The 14,265-nt window shown below is 39.9% G+C and overlaps 2 protein-coding genes across 4 annotated transcripts; one reads left to right on the top strand and one right to left on the bottom strand.

Annotated features, from left to right (window-relative positions):
- Window positions 1–2,147: 2,147 nt before the first annotated feature.
- lyar (Ly1 antibody reactive homolog (mouse)) lies at window positions 2,148–5,945 on the bottom strand. Its single transcript, XM_033626069.2, has 8 exons — window positions 5,524–5,945; window positions 5,294–5,408; window positions 5,090–5,197; window positions 4,906–4,986; window positions 4,249–4,558; window positions 3,823–3,885; window positions 3,563–3,648; window positions 2,148–2,418 (listed from the first exon to the last, which is right to left on the bottom strand). The coding sequence occupies exons 1-8, from the start codon at window positions 5,643–5,645 to the stop codon at window positions 2,281–2,283; spliced, it is 1,023 nt and encodes a 340-aa protein (XP_033481960.1). The 5' UTR covers window positions 5,646–5,945; the 3' UTR covers window positions 2,148–2,280.
- A 258-nt stretch (window positions 5,946–6,203) lies between these two features.
- On the top strand, window positions 6,204–13,701 carry zbtb49 (zinc finger and BTB domain containing 49). 3 transcript variants are annotated; one of them, XM_033625857.2, is made up of 8 exons: window positions 6,204–6,261; window positions 6,626–6,825; window positions 7,114–8,240; window positions 8,345–8,391; window positions 8,482–8,555; window positions 9,747–9,829; window positions 10,020–10,181; window positions 12,351–13,701. In XM_033625857.2, exons 2-8 carry the CDS (start codon window positions 6,674–6,676, stop codon window positions 13,094–13,096), a joined length of 2,391 nt encoding a protein of 796 aa, XP_033481748.1. In that variant the 5' UTR covers window positions 6,204–6,261; window positions 6,626–6,673; the 3' UTR covers window positions 13,097–13,701. The 3 variants fall into 3 exon arrangements, with proteins under 3 accessions (XP_033481748.1, XP_078022672.1, XP_033481749.1); XM_078166546.1 differs by having other exon boundaries at window positions 6,214–6,265; XM_033625858.2 differs by lacking the exon at window positions 6,204–6,261 and having other exon boundaries at window positions 6,336–6,825.
- Window positions 13,702–14,265: the final 564 nt, after the last annotated feature.

The following is a 14,265-nucleotide window of genomic DNA, read 5'->3' as shown; positions in this document are numbered from 1 at the left end:
CTGGCACAGACGGGGCACGTGTAGTGAAGACAAGTGAATAATACTCCAATGTTGGCTGCTACTACTTATTCTGTGGCAGACAGTCTCAATCCACATTCTGACATTAGGTGCATCCAACACTAATGAAGTTAAATACCACAGCCCTGCAATAAAACTGGAATCATGAAGATATAAAGTTAAAACTGTGTTTGGAGCCTGTAATGGGTAATACTGTTGGACAGCATTGTTATTCTCATTTTTAACTGACCTTGTTAATTTTAATAGAGTAGGTCCTGTTCAGCATGTAGTGACTTTTAGGAAAGACATTTGACTTTTGCTCATTAACAGGTAAAGGCAACAGGGTCATCAGCCACTTTGCATCCATGAGCATTTGTTGTTCTGTGTAGTTGCACCAGATAAGAGTGTTACCTCATACTCTGAGATGTCACCCTTAGAAGTCTGGTTCTTACCCTGGGCAGTAAAGCTCAGAGGTGGGACCAAGTCATTGTTTTGCAAGTCACAAGTACATCTAAAAAGTATTTTGTACCCAAGTCAAGACTGACAAGTTCCAAATCAAGTCCTAAGCTTTGTGTTTCGAGTCCTAAAGGAGTCATAATGTGTTCTTCACCAAATGCAAAGCCATTTAAACAACAGAGTAAAAATATATTACATTTACAAAAATCATGAATGCTTTTTAAAATGTGTTAAAACAAGTTTGTTACAAGTGCGACTGAACTTAATCATAAAAATAGTACTTACATTGCACTTTCAAAGCATATAGCACTATTAACCGGTACCACAACAGAATAAATTTTGTGTTTCTGTCCTGTCTTGTTAAATTTATCTTATCTCATATTTAGAAACTTTCTCTTCCTAAATTTCTAAGATATTTTCTGTGAGGCTGTTCTTCCTTTAAAGTGATATTTCATGTTGTTGCATGTTTTATGTCTACATGAAATAAAAAGATAAATATTAGTTTGTTCAGGAAATGAAGGGAAATAAAATGATTAGTGGCACTTTTTTTTAAATAACATTTTTTTTATCTTTGGGTTTGGGGGAAAATATCAAGTACTTTCAAGTCACAAGACTCAAGTAAAGGAAAAGTCACACGTCATCTTCTTTGTCTTCTCTGAGTCTAAAAAATAAAAATAAAAATAAAAATAAAAATTGTGACTCAAGTCTGACTTGAGTCCAAGTCATGTGACTCAAGCCCACACTTTTGGCAAAACCCCTGAGTCTACTGAAATAAGCAAAAATGTTTTTTATCACTTAGGAGTGCAAGTTTTCATGTGTAAGAGAACAGAGGTTTTTCGTCCTTTTAGAAATGGCAAATTCTTCTGCCATTAAGACCACAGTTCAGGGATGAAACTGCCCCATATAAAACCATATGGCCACACACTTAATCCTGCCATATCAAATAGCAGTAACAAAGTTTTGTCCTCAGATTTGTTTTGCAACAGTAAAAACAGGTTTAGTTTCAGTTCTCCTGGAGTATCCTGTGGGGTCTGGATTAAAACACAAGCATTAAGCAATATCAAGTCCCACTGCGAACAAGAAAACACTATTTTAATACTAGCAAACTTGAGTAACAGCTTGACTAACCCAAAGTATGCAATATACAATTACAGGTAAGCAGTGTGATGAATGAGCATCAGTGTTAAACCTGCTGGGATTAGCAGAGCTTCATAAAGCTGGGCAGATTTCCTCCTGTAGCTCCTCCTGTGAGTGTGTGAGTGTGTGTGTACAGGGTAAAGGGGCTGCTCATTCTAGCGGTGGAAAAATCAGACAGCATTAAAACTTCACCTGAGGCTGACACCAAGCGTCTTGCTTCTATGGAGCTTCTGTGTCCCTGGCCAAGTGAACCCCGTTCGGGGTGCCGAGGAATGTGCATTAGCGTCGTCCCGTGTGAGAGTCAAATTCACCTCAGGTGCACCTCTCCCGTTTCCCTTCCCCCACTCCAACATCCAATCCCACAGATAAGGTGCCATTTCCCAGCCTTACCGTGGGCTTGGAATGTGGAACAGAGCAGCCGTCCGTCACAATTGTCATTTCATACATTAAACAACGCTGACACGTTCTAAGGCAATTTGTACAAAGTCTTCCTCGTGCTGCCGACTAGGTCACTGCAATCAGTGAAACTACAGACTGGAAACAGGACACATAACTCAGTTATAAAATTATTTAATCTTTGAGATTAGGTCAGCTGTACAAAAACATCCAAGTGAGGACGGCAGACAAACGTAAATTTTAAAAGTCTATGAGCAACATACATTTCATGCCAGACAGGGGAGATAAACAGGTCTACTTTACAAGTCTAACTCTGTCTTTCAAGACTCTAAATTTGGGATTGTTGTTGATCTTCTTGTTGAAAAGTGCAAGCACCTCCTCCTCCTTTCTAAAATTTCCATCACCATAGAAAGAGTAGTACGCCGCCAAAACCTGTAAAGAGGAACAAGCTCTTAACAGCATATTCAAAGGTAACTTCAGTATTTTTCAATCTGGACCCTGTTTTCCCAAGTTTTTAATGTCTGAGTGACTGATGGAAACAACAAATTCTGAATTTTCTGCAGCTAGCAGCTGTCATACAGGCTGCAATGTGACCATTCTGGGGCATTTGTGCACTGTCAAATTCTTGTTTTTGCCACTGATAGGCTCAGACTTTTATTTGAAGTGTTTGACAGAATCATGGAAAGGATCCCTACAGAGACAGACCTTTTGTAAAAGAGTGAGTGTGTAGGGTCCTCTCTCTAACACTGTCAGACACTTATAACAATCTGAGCCCGTCAGAGGAAAAACAGTCACTTTCAGTGGGTGTAAATTGACGAGGCACAAATGTCCTGAGTGTTTACCTTGGAGCTTGTTTCACCGCTGCTAGCTGCAGCCCTCTCATTTATTTCTCAACCAGTTACAAAAATCGTTGTTCCTATTGGTCATGTAGGAGCTATATTTAATTTAGAAAGGAATGGGTTTTGTAAGATTAGTGGGATGAACTAGTTTTGGTATGCTTTATATTTTTGTATTGTTCAAAGTTTTTTGTGGGTGTTTTGGGATTTTCTTATTTGTTATTTTTTGTAATTGTGGTTATTGGGAGAGTCAGGTCACATGGATATGGTCAGTGACACTCATAATCTTCATGAACATCTCATGTTCACGTGTGGTTTTTTTTGTTGGAGACAAAGGGTGAGTGGGTCGTTGTATTTTTTTGTTGAACCGCACTTTTCTTTGTTCGCTGTGATCATCTTAGTTATAAGTTTGTGCACGTTATCATAAGTTGATTCCCTTTCACTGATAAGTTTATTTAACACATTTTTGGATCTCAGCAAATCTTTTGTTGGCCTGTCAGACAAGTTAACCACGCCCAGCCTCAGCCTCTCAACTCTCAGTCGCTACATGTCACTTAGACACAAAAACACAGGAAAATAATTTCCAGGTTGAAAAATACTGAGGTTACCTTTAAGCAAAAGACAACTCTAATTATCACATAATATTTACAAGAACAACTTGCTGGGTGAAGTCACATGTTGTACAAACAAAGAACTACAGACTCATGTCCACAGAGTAATAAACACAGTCCATGCCTCACCTTCTTCCTGAGTTTCTTTACTGACAGTTCCTGGTCATCTGCTTCTCTCAGTACCGCCTTGATGTTTCCCTTCCAGTTGAATTTGCCTGCAAGTTAATCAGAAACATAAATTAGCTCTCAGTACAGGGTGAATATTCACTGAGGTTCAGTTCCTCACTGTCAACAAAACAAGCAACACTGACCCCTGGTGGCTTTATTCTTTTACACCACCATTTATTTTCTAAAAGATGAGCAAAGTCATGCCTGGAACCACATAATACCTTTGGGAACTTCTTGATCCTGAGTCTCCTCTGATGTGTCAGCAGCCTCTGCTTCTTGTTCAGCTAAAAGAAAGAAGATATAACAGTTATATAGTTAACTTAATACTAACATAATTAACAAAATTATATAATACAATAAAAAGATTGTCAATTATAAAGAGTATACTTTCAAACACAAGGACATAATAGAACACTGCAAAAAAACAGATGTTCTCAGTGTATTTGAGCACTTGCACTAATCTTTCTAATATCAATAATTTACATTTCTTTCAAGATTCGGTGGCCAAACAAAATGTGCAAGCTGCTGAGTCAAACATTTAGCCATTCCACATTGTCATATCAGTGTTCATTAAAAGACACAAAGTTGCAGCACTACTAAGAGCAATACATGGAAATAAAACAGCATCTCTTTAGAAAATGCCTTACCTGTCTTTGTTTTCTTGCTGGATGTCTTTTTTTCAGCACCGTCCTGCTCTTCATCTTCGTCCTCCTCAGAGGCGCGTTTTCTCTTCCTGTCCTTCTTTTTCTTTTTGCCCTCTTCTGGCTCCTGAGCAGCTGTCTTTTCAGTGCCTTTCAGAGCCTTCCCATTCTTCTGTTGACGGGCCTCTTTGCGCTCCCGTTTGTTCAGTTTCTTTTTCTCAACATCTGGATGGCCGTTCTGCTTTTCATTTTCAGTAGCATCCGCTTCAGCCACAGCCTGTTTAGGTTCACTGGTCTGCTGGGGGGCCTCAGGAACCTGTCAGATTGTGGGTGGGTAATGAGAGTCAGTTGGGATATGAAAGACGTGGGAAACATATTTTTGTCTTTCCTTAAGATGACAGAATTTATTAAAACCAGACAGCAAAAGGAAAACCACATAAAGGATAACCTAGATATAATATTAACTGGGTAAAATAAACCTCTGTAATGTGTTTCAAGTGTACTTCAGTATCACTGGAAGCTGCTAACTGTTGAATTTCATTACTTTGGATTTAAACTGTACAAACTAAATCTCATTTTCCACCTTAATCTATGCTGACAATGACTTAGATGCACAGGAAAACAGTCAAACAATAACAGTAACTATTAGGCTAAGTGACTTACTTTGTCAGCTGCAGACAGGACCTCCCACACTTCATCATGAAGACTCGTGTTGGCTATTTTAAGACTGTTTCTCATCCAATTCTGAGGAAAATACCAAAAATTGATATTGATTACCTCATGCACACACACACACACTGTTCATCACATACATTAAATGGTTGGTAAAGACTGAAGTAACACCGACCTGAAACTTGGCCTTCTTTCTCGGTACATTGTCATAGGAGCTGACTTGTTGGAGCACATCTTTTAGTTTTGCACTGACTCCAGGTTTGTTCATGGCGTCGTGGACTCTCTTCAGGAAAGGAATCAATAAGTTGAAAACCAAAAACTATTTCTTTAAACACACACAGAACATTGACAGTAATGGGCATCATTCTCTGGGTTTTACCTGGATCCACTGCTGCTGTTTCACATCTCCTTTGTTTGCCTTGGCCTCGTAACCTTTGCCTCCATACTTCTGATCTTCACTGATGCATTTGATGTGGTCCTTGTAGTCATCGCCCCTGTTCAACATGCACAGAGAGGCACAATTGCACACACACAGAGTGGTTAAATATCAAGCAAACATTAACTAGAGTAAACAGATGTTGAGACAACACTGAGACACTCGGTAATTACCAGAAGTCTTTTCCACAGTCGATGCAGGACAGGACCTGGCAGCCCCGGCATATGTTCACGTGTTTATCAACCTGAGCTTTCTTCAGGGATTCACCACAGCCGTTGCAGGTGAAAAACACCATTTTGCTTTCACTAAGCCGTAATGATAACTTTGATTCAACCGGATCTACTAATAGAGATACCGTTACTACCACCACTGATACCAACGTAACAGTTATACGTTAGAACGAAATGAAGCGGGAGCAAATGCTAGCTAAAATAAGCTAACGTTAGCTAATGCCACCCAAAGCTAGCAAGTGTTTAAATAAAACAATGACTTAAGTAACAGAGGGTTTATTAAAGCATATAAATGTCGTACGCTGCAATTTACACGCAACGTGCCCCCTGCTCGGTTCCAGTCGCTTAAACTTTTCAAAACACACGTGACCACACTAACACACGGTTGCTACATTGAAAGTCCTCCGAGTAAAAACGCACTCAGAAAGAAGTTCCGGTCAGGGTGGAAACGGGTGTTGAACAAAGTTTTTAGTGCTATTCACAACCTAAATGGCAACTAAAAAAACCACTGTGACACGTCGAAATATATTACACTGTCACCGTTTTTGAAGTGTCGAAATAGTCACGTTATTTGTTTCATGTTTAAAGCAGCGCGAAATACCGGTCGTACCAGGAAGTGACGTCACGTTGTTACATTCGGAAAGTGACCCATCATCCAAATAAAAGGTGGACTCCTCAGATGTAGGTTTGGACTTATCTTTACTGAACTAACAATATTTGGCACTTTTCCTGGTTGTAAATTGAATAATTGAGTGATTTGGTGAAACATCGATTCACACCACTCACCGCTGTGGTCGGTTAGCATAGCTTAGGAGTTAGCATGTTAGCGGGTTTCGTCCCAATTTTTGCTTGGGTGGTCTCGTTGCACAGACACACCGGATTCTGCGCGGTTGTTGAATTGTCTGTGTGAATATACCATTTGTTACCAGCACTGGCTTACACCGCTTTTAAGCTGTTTGCATTTCAACGACTAGCTAACCATAGGAATAATTAATATCTCCTTACTGAGAGATTTGTTGTTTTTGACATGTGTCCCCTTGGCCAGCTTTTAGATGGAGTAGTTGGAGCAGACTGGTCCATCAGCTGAGTGAACATGGACACCCTGTCCAGCCACAGCTCCTACCTCCTGCAGCAGCTGCAGGAGCAGAGGATTCAGGGTCTGCTCTGTGACTGCATGCTGGTGGTCAAAGGTGTCTGCTTCAAAGCCCACAAAAATGTCCTGGCAGCTTTCAGCTCCTATTTCAGGTGCCTTTGTGTCTTTATATATGTGACATCACTATTAAATGGACATGAGGAACCCATTTATGAGGCTTATCCTGGTTGTGATCATATTCAGGATATGGTTTTTACATGAGCACAGAGAAAATTGGTTATTTATATTCCCAGAGTTTCTCTCAACAGAATATGTTGTTTACATGCTCTAAAAACATAATCATAAATGGGTTATTCATGTCCATGTAAACACACTCAGTAAGTTAGTGGCATATTTCTATCCTTATCACTTAGCTAAATAATCATACGCTGCTGTTTCAGGTCTTTATTCCAAAACTCCCCCAGTCAGAAGAACGAGGTGTTCAACTTGGTCATCCAGGATGTCGGCGGCATCGGTCAAATATTGGACTACATGTACACCTCCCATCTTGATATCAACCAAGATAATGTTCAAGCACTCCTGGACATTGCTCAGTGTTTGCAGGTTCCAAATGTTCAGAGCATGTGCAATGCTTTCCTCAAGCCTTGTCCTCCCCCAGTGGAAATCCCGACATTTTCTCTTCCGGGCATGCTGAGCTCTGAGCACGACTGCCTCTTGGGGAGCAGTCTTCCTCATGATGTTGACCTCCACTGTCCCTCTGAGACCCAGAGGCCTGGCTTCAGCAGCGACATGGACCACACCAAAAGGATGCCTGTTTCGGTGCCTAATAGCAGCTCAAACTGCGACACATCTAGCAGCACTCAGGCGCCGACAGAAAAACAGCTTGTCCACGGCTACAAGCTCCGTAACTTCTACAGTAAGCAGTACTTCAAACAAAGTGCACTCCAGACTAATAGTGCAGCCTTAAATCAAGGCCCAGGCCCTTTGGTTCAGGTGGGAGAGCAGCAGTGTCCGCTTGGGGTCAGCCAGGGAGGCAGCCACACTCCTGTATGCTCGGGAAACACAGTTCAGCCCAATCCTCCCTGTACGTCTGTAGCAGTTGAAAAGAACTCTGTCTCCTCTTTAACACCCTCAGATAATTTAAACACCCCCAACTCCAACTCAGCAGACTCCATGCTCAACAAGCCAGTGCGCCCAAAGAAGGCTGTGTACTTGAAGAAATACAACTACCTCCGGTCTCAGAAGGCTTTGGAGGAGATGTTTGCTGAGTCAGTCACTGACCCTGTCCTCAGCTGTCCCAAAGAGAGTCATCGAGAAGAGTCTGTGGTCCAGACTGAAGCTCCAGAGGCTCCTGTTGAGGACCTTAACGCAGACAGGGAGCAGGTTACAGAGACGGCAACAGATACACAACTTCCCAGTCCTCCACCTGTGAACCAAGAAGAGCAAAATCTGAAAACCGCACCAGAGCCACAGCAGCAGACAGGAAGCAAGCAGTATTGTTGTGATGTGTGTGGGAAGGTCTTCAAACACCCCAGCAACCTGGAGATGCACAAACGCTCACATACCGGTACTGTTCGTTATTTCCTTATAATCACACATCATATACAATAACATGTTCCTGTAATACAGTAATAATATTTCAGACTCAAACCTACATTTTTGTTGTTGCAGGTGAGAAGCCCTTTCAGTGTAACGTTTGTGGGAGAAACTTCTCACAGGTATCGTCTCTCGTACTGTTCGGATTACAAGCCACAGTTTCTCCTGATGAAAAAAATAAATTGAGATATCTAACTGATGATGTTTTACAGGCTGGAAATTTACAGACACATTTGCGGAGACATTCTGGAGAGAAACCATACATCTGTGAATTATGTGGTAAAAGGTGAGGGAACCTTTCATGTGTTATATTTCATGTGTATTTCATGTACAGATATATTTTGTCAGTTAGTGGGTCTGCCTTTACTAATTACTAACTAGCCTTTCCTAGTTACTACTAATTACTACAAATTAATTACCAAAAACTTGGTAATATACCATGATTTTAGATGTGCCAATATAATGTCTCTTTTATATAATACTGCCTTTAGACATAAAAGAACTTGGAACGATGGTTTATAACTCATTCTTGAGAATAGGGACAAAACCTTACTTTTTTTTTTTTTTACTCTTCAGTTAGGCTGGGAAAAGATGTTCTATAAGATCAAAGTCTCAACTACCTAACAAACCTTGTAATGGGCCAACCTCCCAGTGATTTATTTTTTTCTTGACGAACATACGCGATGGATGTCGGTGGTAAGATTTGATGGAGTTGATGTCTTACAGATTTGACAAAAAGTTGTATCACAGCAGTCATTTTATTTTTCAAAGTTGCCAAGACTTTGCTTAATGCCAATCAAAATACTAATTTTTAAAGCACAGTTATTTTGATTTAGAAGGGCAACAGCTGACATGCTATGATTGAGACACACCTGATAGCAATATTATTTAATGAATTTATAAAATAAATAAATAGAAGAGAGAGCTTACTGGAACTTGAGCAGCATTCCTGCATTTTTTGAAAACCAGGAAGTGAGACAGGAATCGTTGTGATATAACTGACTCCTTTATACGCCAGATTAAATGTTGTTCTTACATTTTCATAAAAAAATCTATTTTCAAACAAAGATGAATATAGCAATACTTAAACTACATTTTACACACTGTTAGTTTTAGATTTTGAAGGTTTTGAACACATTTTGTAATCGTTTGAAGTTGTTAATTCTTGTCTGGGACGAGGCTGTTTTCTGCCACAGGGCAAGTTTAGAAGTTAAAAGAAATGAAAGCAGATCAAAGTACTTCATAAATCATATTATTTCATATACACAAATCCTTTAAAAATAATGCTTTACCCCAGACATGTAATTAGTGTGTTGATAAATTATGATTTTATCATTTTTTGGCAGGATATGACTTGTCCCAATTCTCAAGAATGGATAATACCTGAGTTTAGGCTTTGTGATATTTTCCTCATATGACACAGCCCTAACAGTCCCTACAGTTGTCTATAAATTGAATATTCATCTGTGTTTTCCAGCTTCACTGCATCAGGGGATGTCCATCGTCACAAAGTGGTCCACACAGGAGAGAAGCCACACCTGTGTGACATATGTGGTCGAGGTGAATGACTGCTCTTAATTACTAACTTAATCCTTCATTCTTAGCTAATAGTCTCATTCTTGAGTGAAGCTGTTACAAATAATTGACAGTATTGTGAGCTGCTTAGTGCACAGAGCCAGCTGGAAAATTGTAATGCACTTTGTGTTTAAAAGACCCGTGCTTCATTCACTGTACTCGTCTTGTCATTCAGGATTTAACAACTTGAGTAATCTCAAGGAGCACAAGAGGGCTCATGCCACAGACAAGACACTGACATGTGACCAGTGTGGAAAATCCTTCAACACGCACAGAAAGCTTGTGAAGCACAAGGCCCGCCATGCTGGGGAAAAACCACACAGCTGTGCCACCTGCGGTAAGATACAATCTCTGTTGTGTTGGAAATATTATTAGTTGTAGTTGTATAAAACACAATTTTTTTTTTAAAGATATTTTTTTGGGCATTTTGCCTTTAATGGAGAGGACAGGTAAGCGTGAAAGGGGGAGAGAGAGAAGGGGGGGTGACATGCAGCAAAGGGCCACAGGCTGGATTCAAACCCGGGCCACTGCGGCAACAGCCTTGTACATGGGGCGCCTGCTCTACCACTAAGCCACCGACGCCCCATAAAACACTATTTTAGGACTGAAAAAATTAGGCAATAGAAAATTAATTGGCAACACTTTTGATAAGTTACTTTTTGAAACCAAAAATGTTTAACATTTGATGATTCCAGCTTCTCAGTTGTGAGGAATCCAGTTTCTGTAGCTTTAAATACACATGATGGGCCTGTCTGTAGCATGATTAAACTTCTTTAGGTATCACACTATATCAGCAAGTTTGACTGCTAATTAGGGTCTGGGCAGCTAAGCTGCCAGGTAGGGCTGCCACGATTAGTCGACTAATCGATGACTAATCGACTACTAAAATAATAGGTGACTATTTTAGTAGTCGACTAATCAGTTTGAGTCATTTTTCATAGAAAAACTATAAAAGTACCCCAAAATACTCTTATTGCAGCTTCTTACGCTCAAATATTGGCATCTTTGCACACTCTCCCATGACGGTGAACTAAAACCCTTTGACGTACAAAACAAGACATTAGATGACATAATTTTGGGGTTTGGGAGAGACAGGCCGACATTTTAACACATTTTAACACATTTTTCAATAAAATGATCGACTAATCGAAGAAATAATCGACAGATTAGTCGACAATGAAAATAATGGTTAGTTGCAGCCCTACTCCCAGGACACTATTGTAATCCTAAGTATTCTTCTTCTTTCTTCTTTCTTCTTCCGAAGAAATCATACTTCCCATGGGTGAAAACTCACCAAACTTTGCACAAAGGTCCAGTCTCATGCCAGATATCCTCAGCTGTAAACTCAAGCCAATAGTCCTGATGGTGGCGCTACAGCAAGCGTCTGAATTTTTTTTTTTTGAAAATTCATAACAAATCAACCATACGTGCTACAACTTCACAACTTTCATCAAACTGTAGCCCCAATACTGAAGAAACTTTTGTACATTTAAACCTATTAAAAATTATGAAGTTCATCACTGTTTTTTTCAAAAACTGTAAAACTTCTTAAACCTATCTCCTCCCACAATTTTTGCTCAATTGACACCAAACTTGCTACAGAGCATCTTCAGACTGTCATACACAAACTACGTTTCTCAGATTTTTGATTTATCAAAAATTGAGCCTACAGTGCATCAAAATGTTTGACTGTAAACATATACATGCAAATTCTTGCTAAATAAATCTTCAATATTCATGAAAAAAATGACAAAATTCTAGCATCATGGTAGATGATGTGTGGCAAATTTCAGAATTTTATCTCAAAAACTGAATTTTTGACAGCATTTTGAATTTTGCTCTAATGTGAACAATTGGAGTCAATGAAAAAATGGCAATTTTAAACATCAGTTTTTCACTTATGAAGCAAATCGATCATTGTCACAAACAAATTACCAACATCTCCATGCTGTCTAGATGCAATATGTGTATTTTCAGATTTTTGTTTCGATAACTGAATTTTTTTACAGTGGTTTGAAATCTGCATTTCCATGCGTGGACGGCTGCTAAACCTGCACGTCTGGCTTAGTCAATTTGTGAAGCTACACATGAATTGTCACTGACTAATTAGCTCAGTGAGATAGAAATTGATTCTTAGTTTCAGGGGTTGTGAGTTCAAGCCTCAGCTGATGCAAAAGGCAGATTGTGTTGCTAAATTCCTAAATGTCTTCTAATTCTTCTGCTTGTTGCTCAGAATTGCCTAAAAATTGCATTCTGTTTCTTTTTTTTTAATGCTAGGCTTCCCAAGCATAAGAACTATGTGAAACTGCTGAATGTTTTGTGTTTATTTCCAGCTGTAGGGTCAATATTGTTTTTTAATCTTAACAAATTAACCTCCAAGGAGAGGTTGCAACCAAACTCACCCAATAAACTTAATTTTTTTAAAAAATAATTTTAAATTTAATATAGACTGTAGCTAATGTCTGTACAATGTTTTACACTCAATATGTGCTCTTAATCATTGTAGGGAAGTGTTTCGTCGGCTCAGGGGACCTGCAGCGCCACATAAGGTCACACACTGGTGAGAAGCCCTACGTCTGTAACGCCTGTGGAAAGAGCTTCACCCGCTGTGCCATGTTGAGGATACACAGCAACATGCACTGTAAGGGGGCTCCAGCTGACAGCCAGGTCACCAACAACTCTGACCCACCTCGCAGCTCAGATGGAGCAGGCTCGTTCCCCAAACCTGTCAGCCACAGTAAACCTCCTGCTGCAACCAGTGAGCAGCATTTCCCCACCATGATGTCCCATGAAGGCTTAGAGAAACCTTCCCCGCCTACTCCTTCACCACCACAGCCAACACCACATATAGAGACTCCACCTCCCAGCATGCACCTCAGCCCAGCTTCTACCCCAACCCCACTTCCAGAGCTGCGCTCGCTGGTACCCCATCACCTCCTCTCCTCCAACCACCAGGACAGAAGTGCAGCCCTGACCGCCACAGACCGCATGAAGCTTACCAAACCTCACCTGTCTCAGGAGGCTGTGTACGGGCCGTACGTGGAGAATGGGAATGTGTCAGTGGAGATGGGCAGAGGTGCGGTGGGGAGGCCCTACCTTCCTCCCACAGACAGTCACTGCAGTTCCCTGACTTCTTCTAGCAGGCCCAACAGTGGGTCGTACAGGTCCACTGAGGGCCAGTTTATCTCCAGTGTGACTCTGTGGGGCCTGGCAATGAAAACTCTGCAGAATGATAATGACATGGAGCAGTAACATTTCACATCCTATAAACATGTTAGATAAGCACAGCAGAGCCTCCTCAGTATTTGTTGATGTTTATTTTATTTGACTGTCACCACTTGACTCGATTGCTTAAATTGACTTTTAACACAAAATGATAGCTCAGCTCCGGTGATGATGTTAACATGAAATGGTAATAATTTGAATTATTTATAAGTAATAAGGTTTTGTTTGTGTTTACAGTTTTCACCATTACTCAAAATCAAAATGAGTGCTTCCTAGTTTTAATTAAATTTGTCATGAATCTGAGAAAGTCATGAGAACTGCTGTTGCGCGGCTCTTAAAACTTCCAAGTGTCACACCCCAATCAGCGATGTCACAGCAGGTCTTTCCTCCATCAGATGTCATCACATGTATTAGTGTTGAATATTAGAGCCCACAGAGAGCAGTGCAGCAGCAGTATGTTGCCCTCTGTGATTAAACATCCCAGAATGCATCTCACCTAATAAGTGTCTCTTTCACTTTGTACATATTGCACTGCACTTTAAGATGTAAAAACGCAGACCTATTTTCAACTATCAGTGTCAAGTGTCAGTGTATTATATTCATAGAAGAATAAAAGATGTACAGTATATTTACTGTATTTGTCACTGTTTGTTTATGAAAAAAAATTGTCACATAATTATTCTGTATGAGATCAAAATGGGGTGGTCTACAGGGTTCCTACAGCTTAAGATGAGTTAGATTTAAGACTTTTTTTTTAATGTCAATCAAAATGACATTTAACCAAAATTCAAAGAAAAAAAAAATCATGAACCAACATCAGTGACTTGGGGTTAGGGACATTTTGCCCGTTTAATACGTGACCTTTTTTTTTGGTCAAGTTAAAAGTTCGATGATCTATTTCAAACACTGAAATGTGGAACTCACAAAAAACAGTCATCATACAACAAATGTATTCATTTGTTTTACCTCCAAAAGTTTGTGTCATTTCACTGGGTGCACGAAATGTGTATGTGTGTCATTGGTTCTGCTATCCCCATCTTCATGATGTTAAATGTGAGGGCCTTTCGGTAAATTACCATAAGGAAAAAAAAAACCTCTTTTTTTTTTAGATTTAGTAATGCAGTCTAAGAAAAAAATATAAAATTCTACTCCCCATGTTTTAGCATTAGTTAGATTTTTGAAAGATTGATTTTTAA

This window comes from Epinephelus lanceolatus, chromosome 1, assembly GCF_041903045.1.
Source record: "Epinephelus lanceolatus isolate andai-2023 chromosome 1, ASM4190304v1, whole genome shotgun sequence".
In the NCBI taxonomy this organism is placed as follows: domain Eukaryota; kingdom Metazoa; phylum Chordata; class Actinopteri; order Perciformes; family Serranidae; genus Epinephelus; species Epinephelus lanceolatus.
This window is presented reverse-complemented; position numbering and strand designations above follow the sequence as displayed.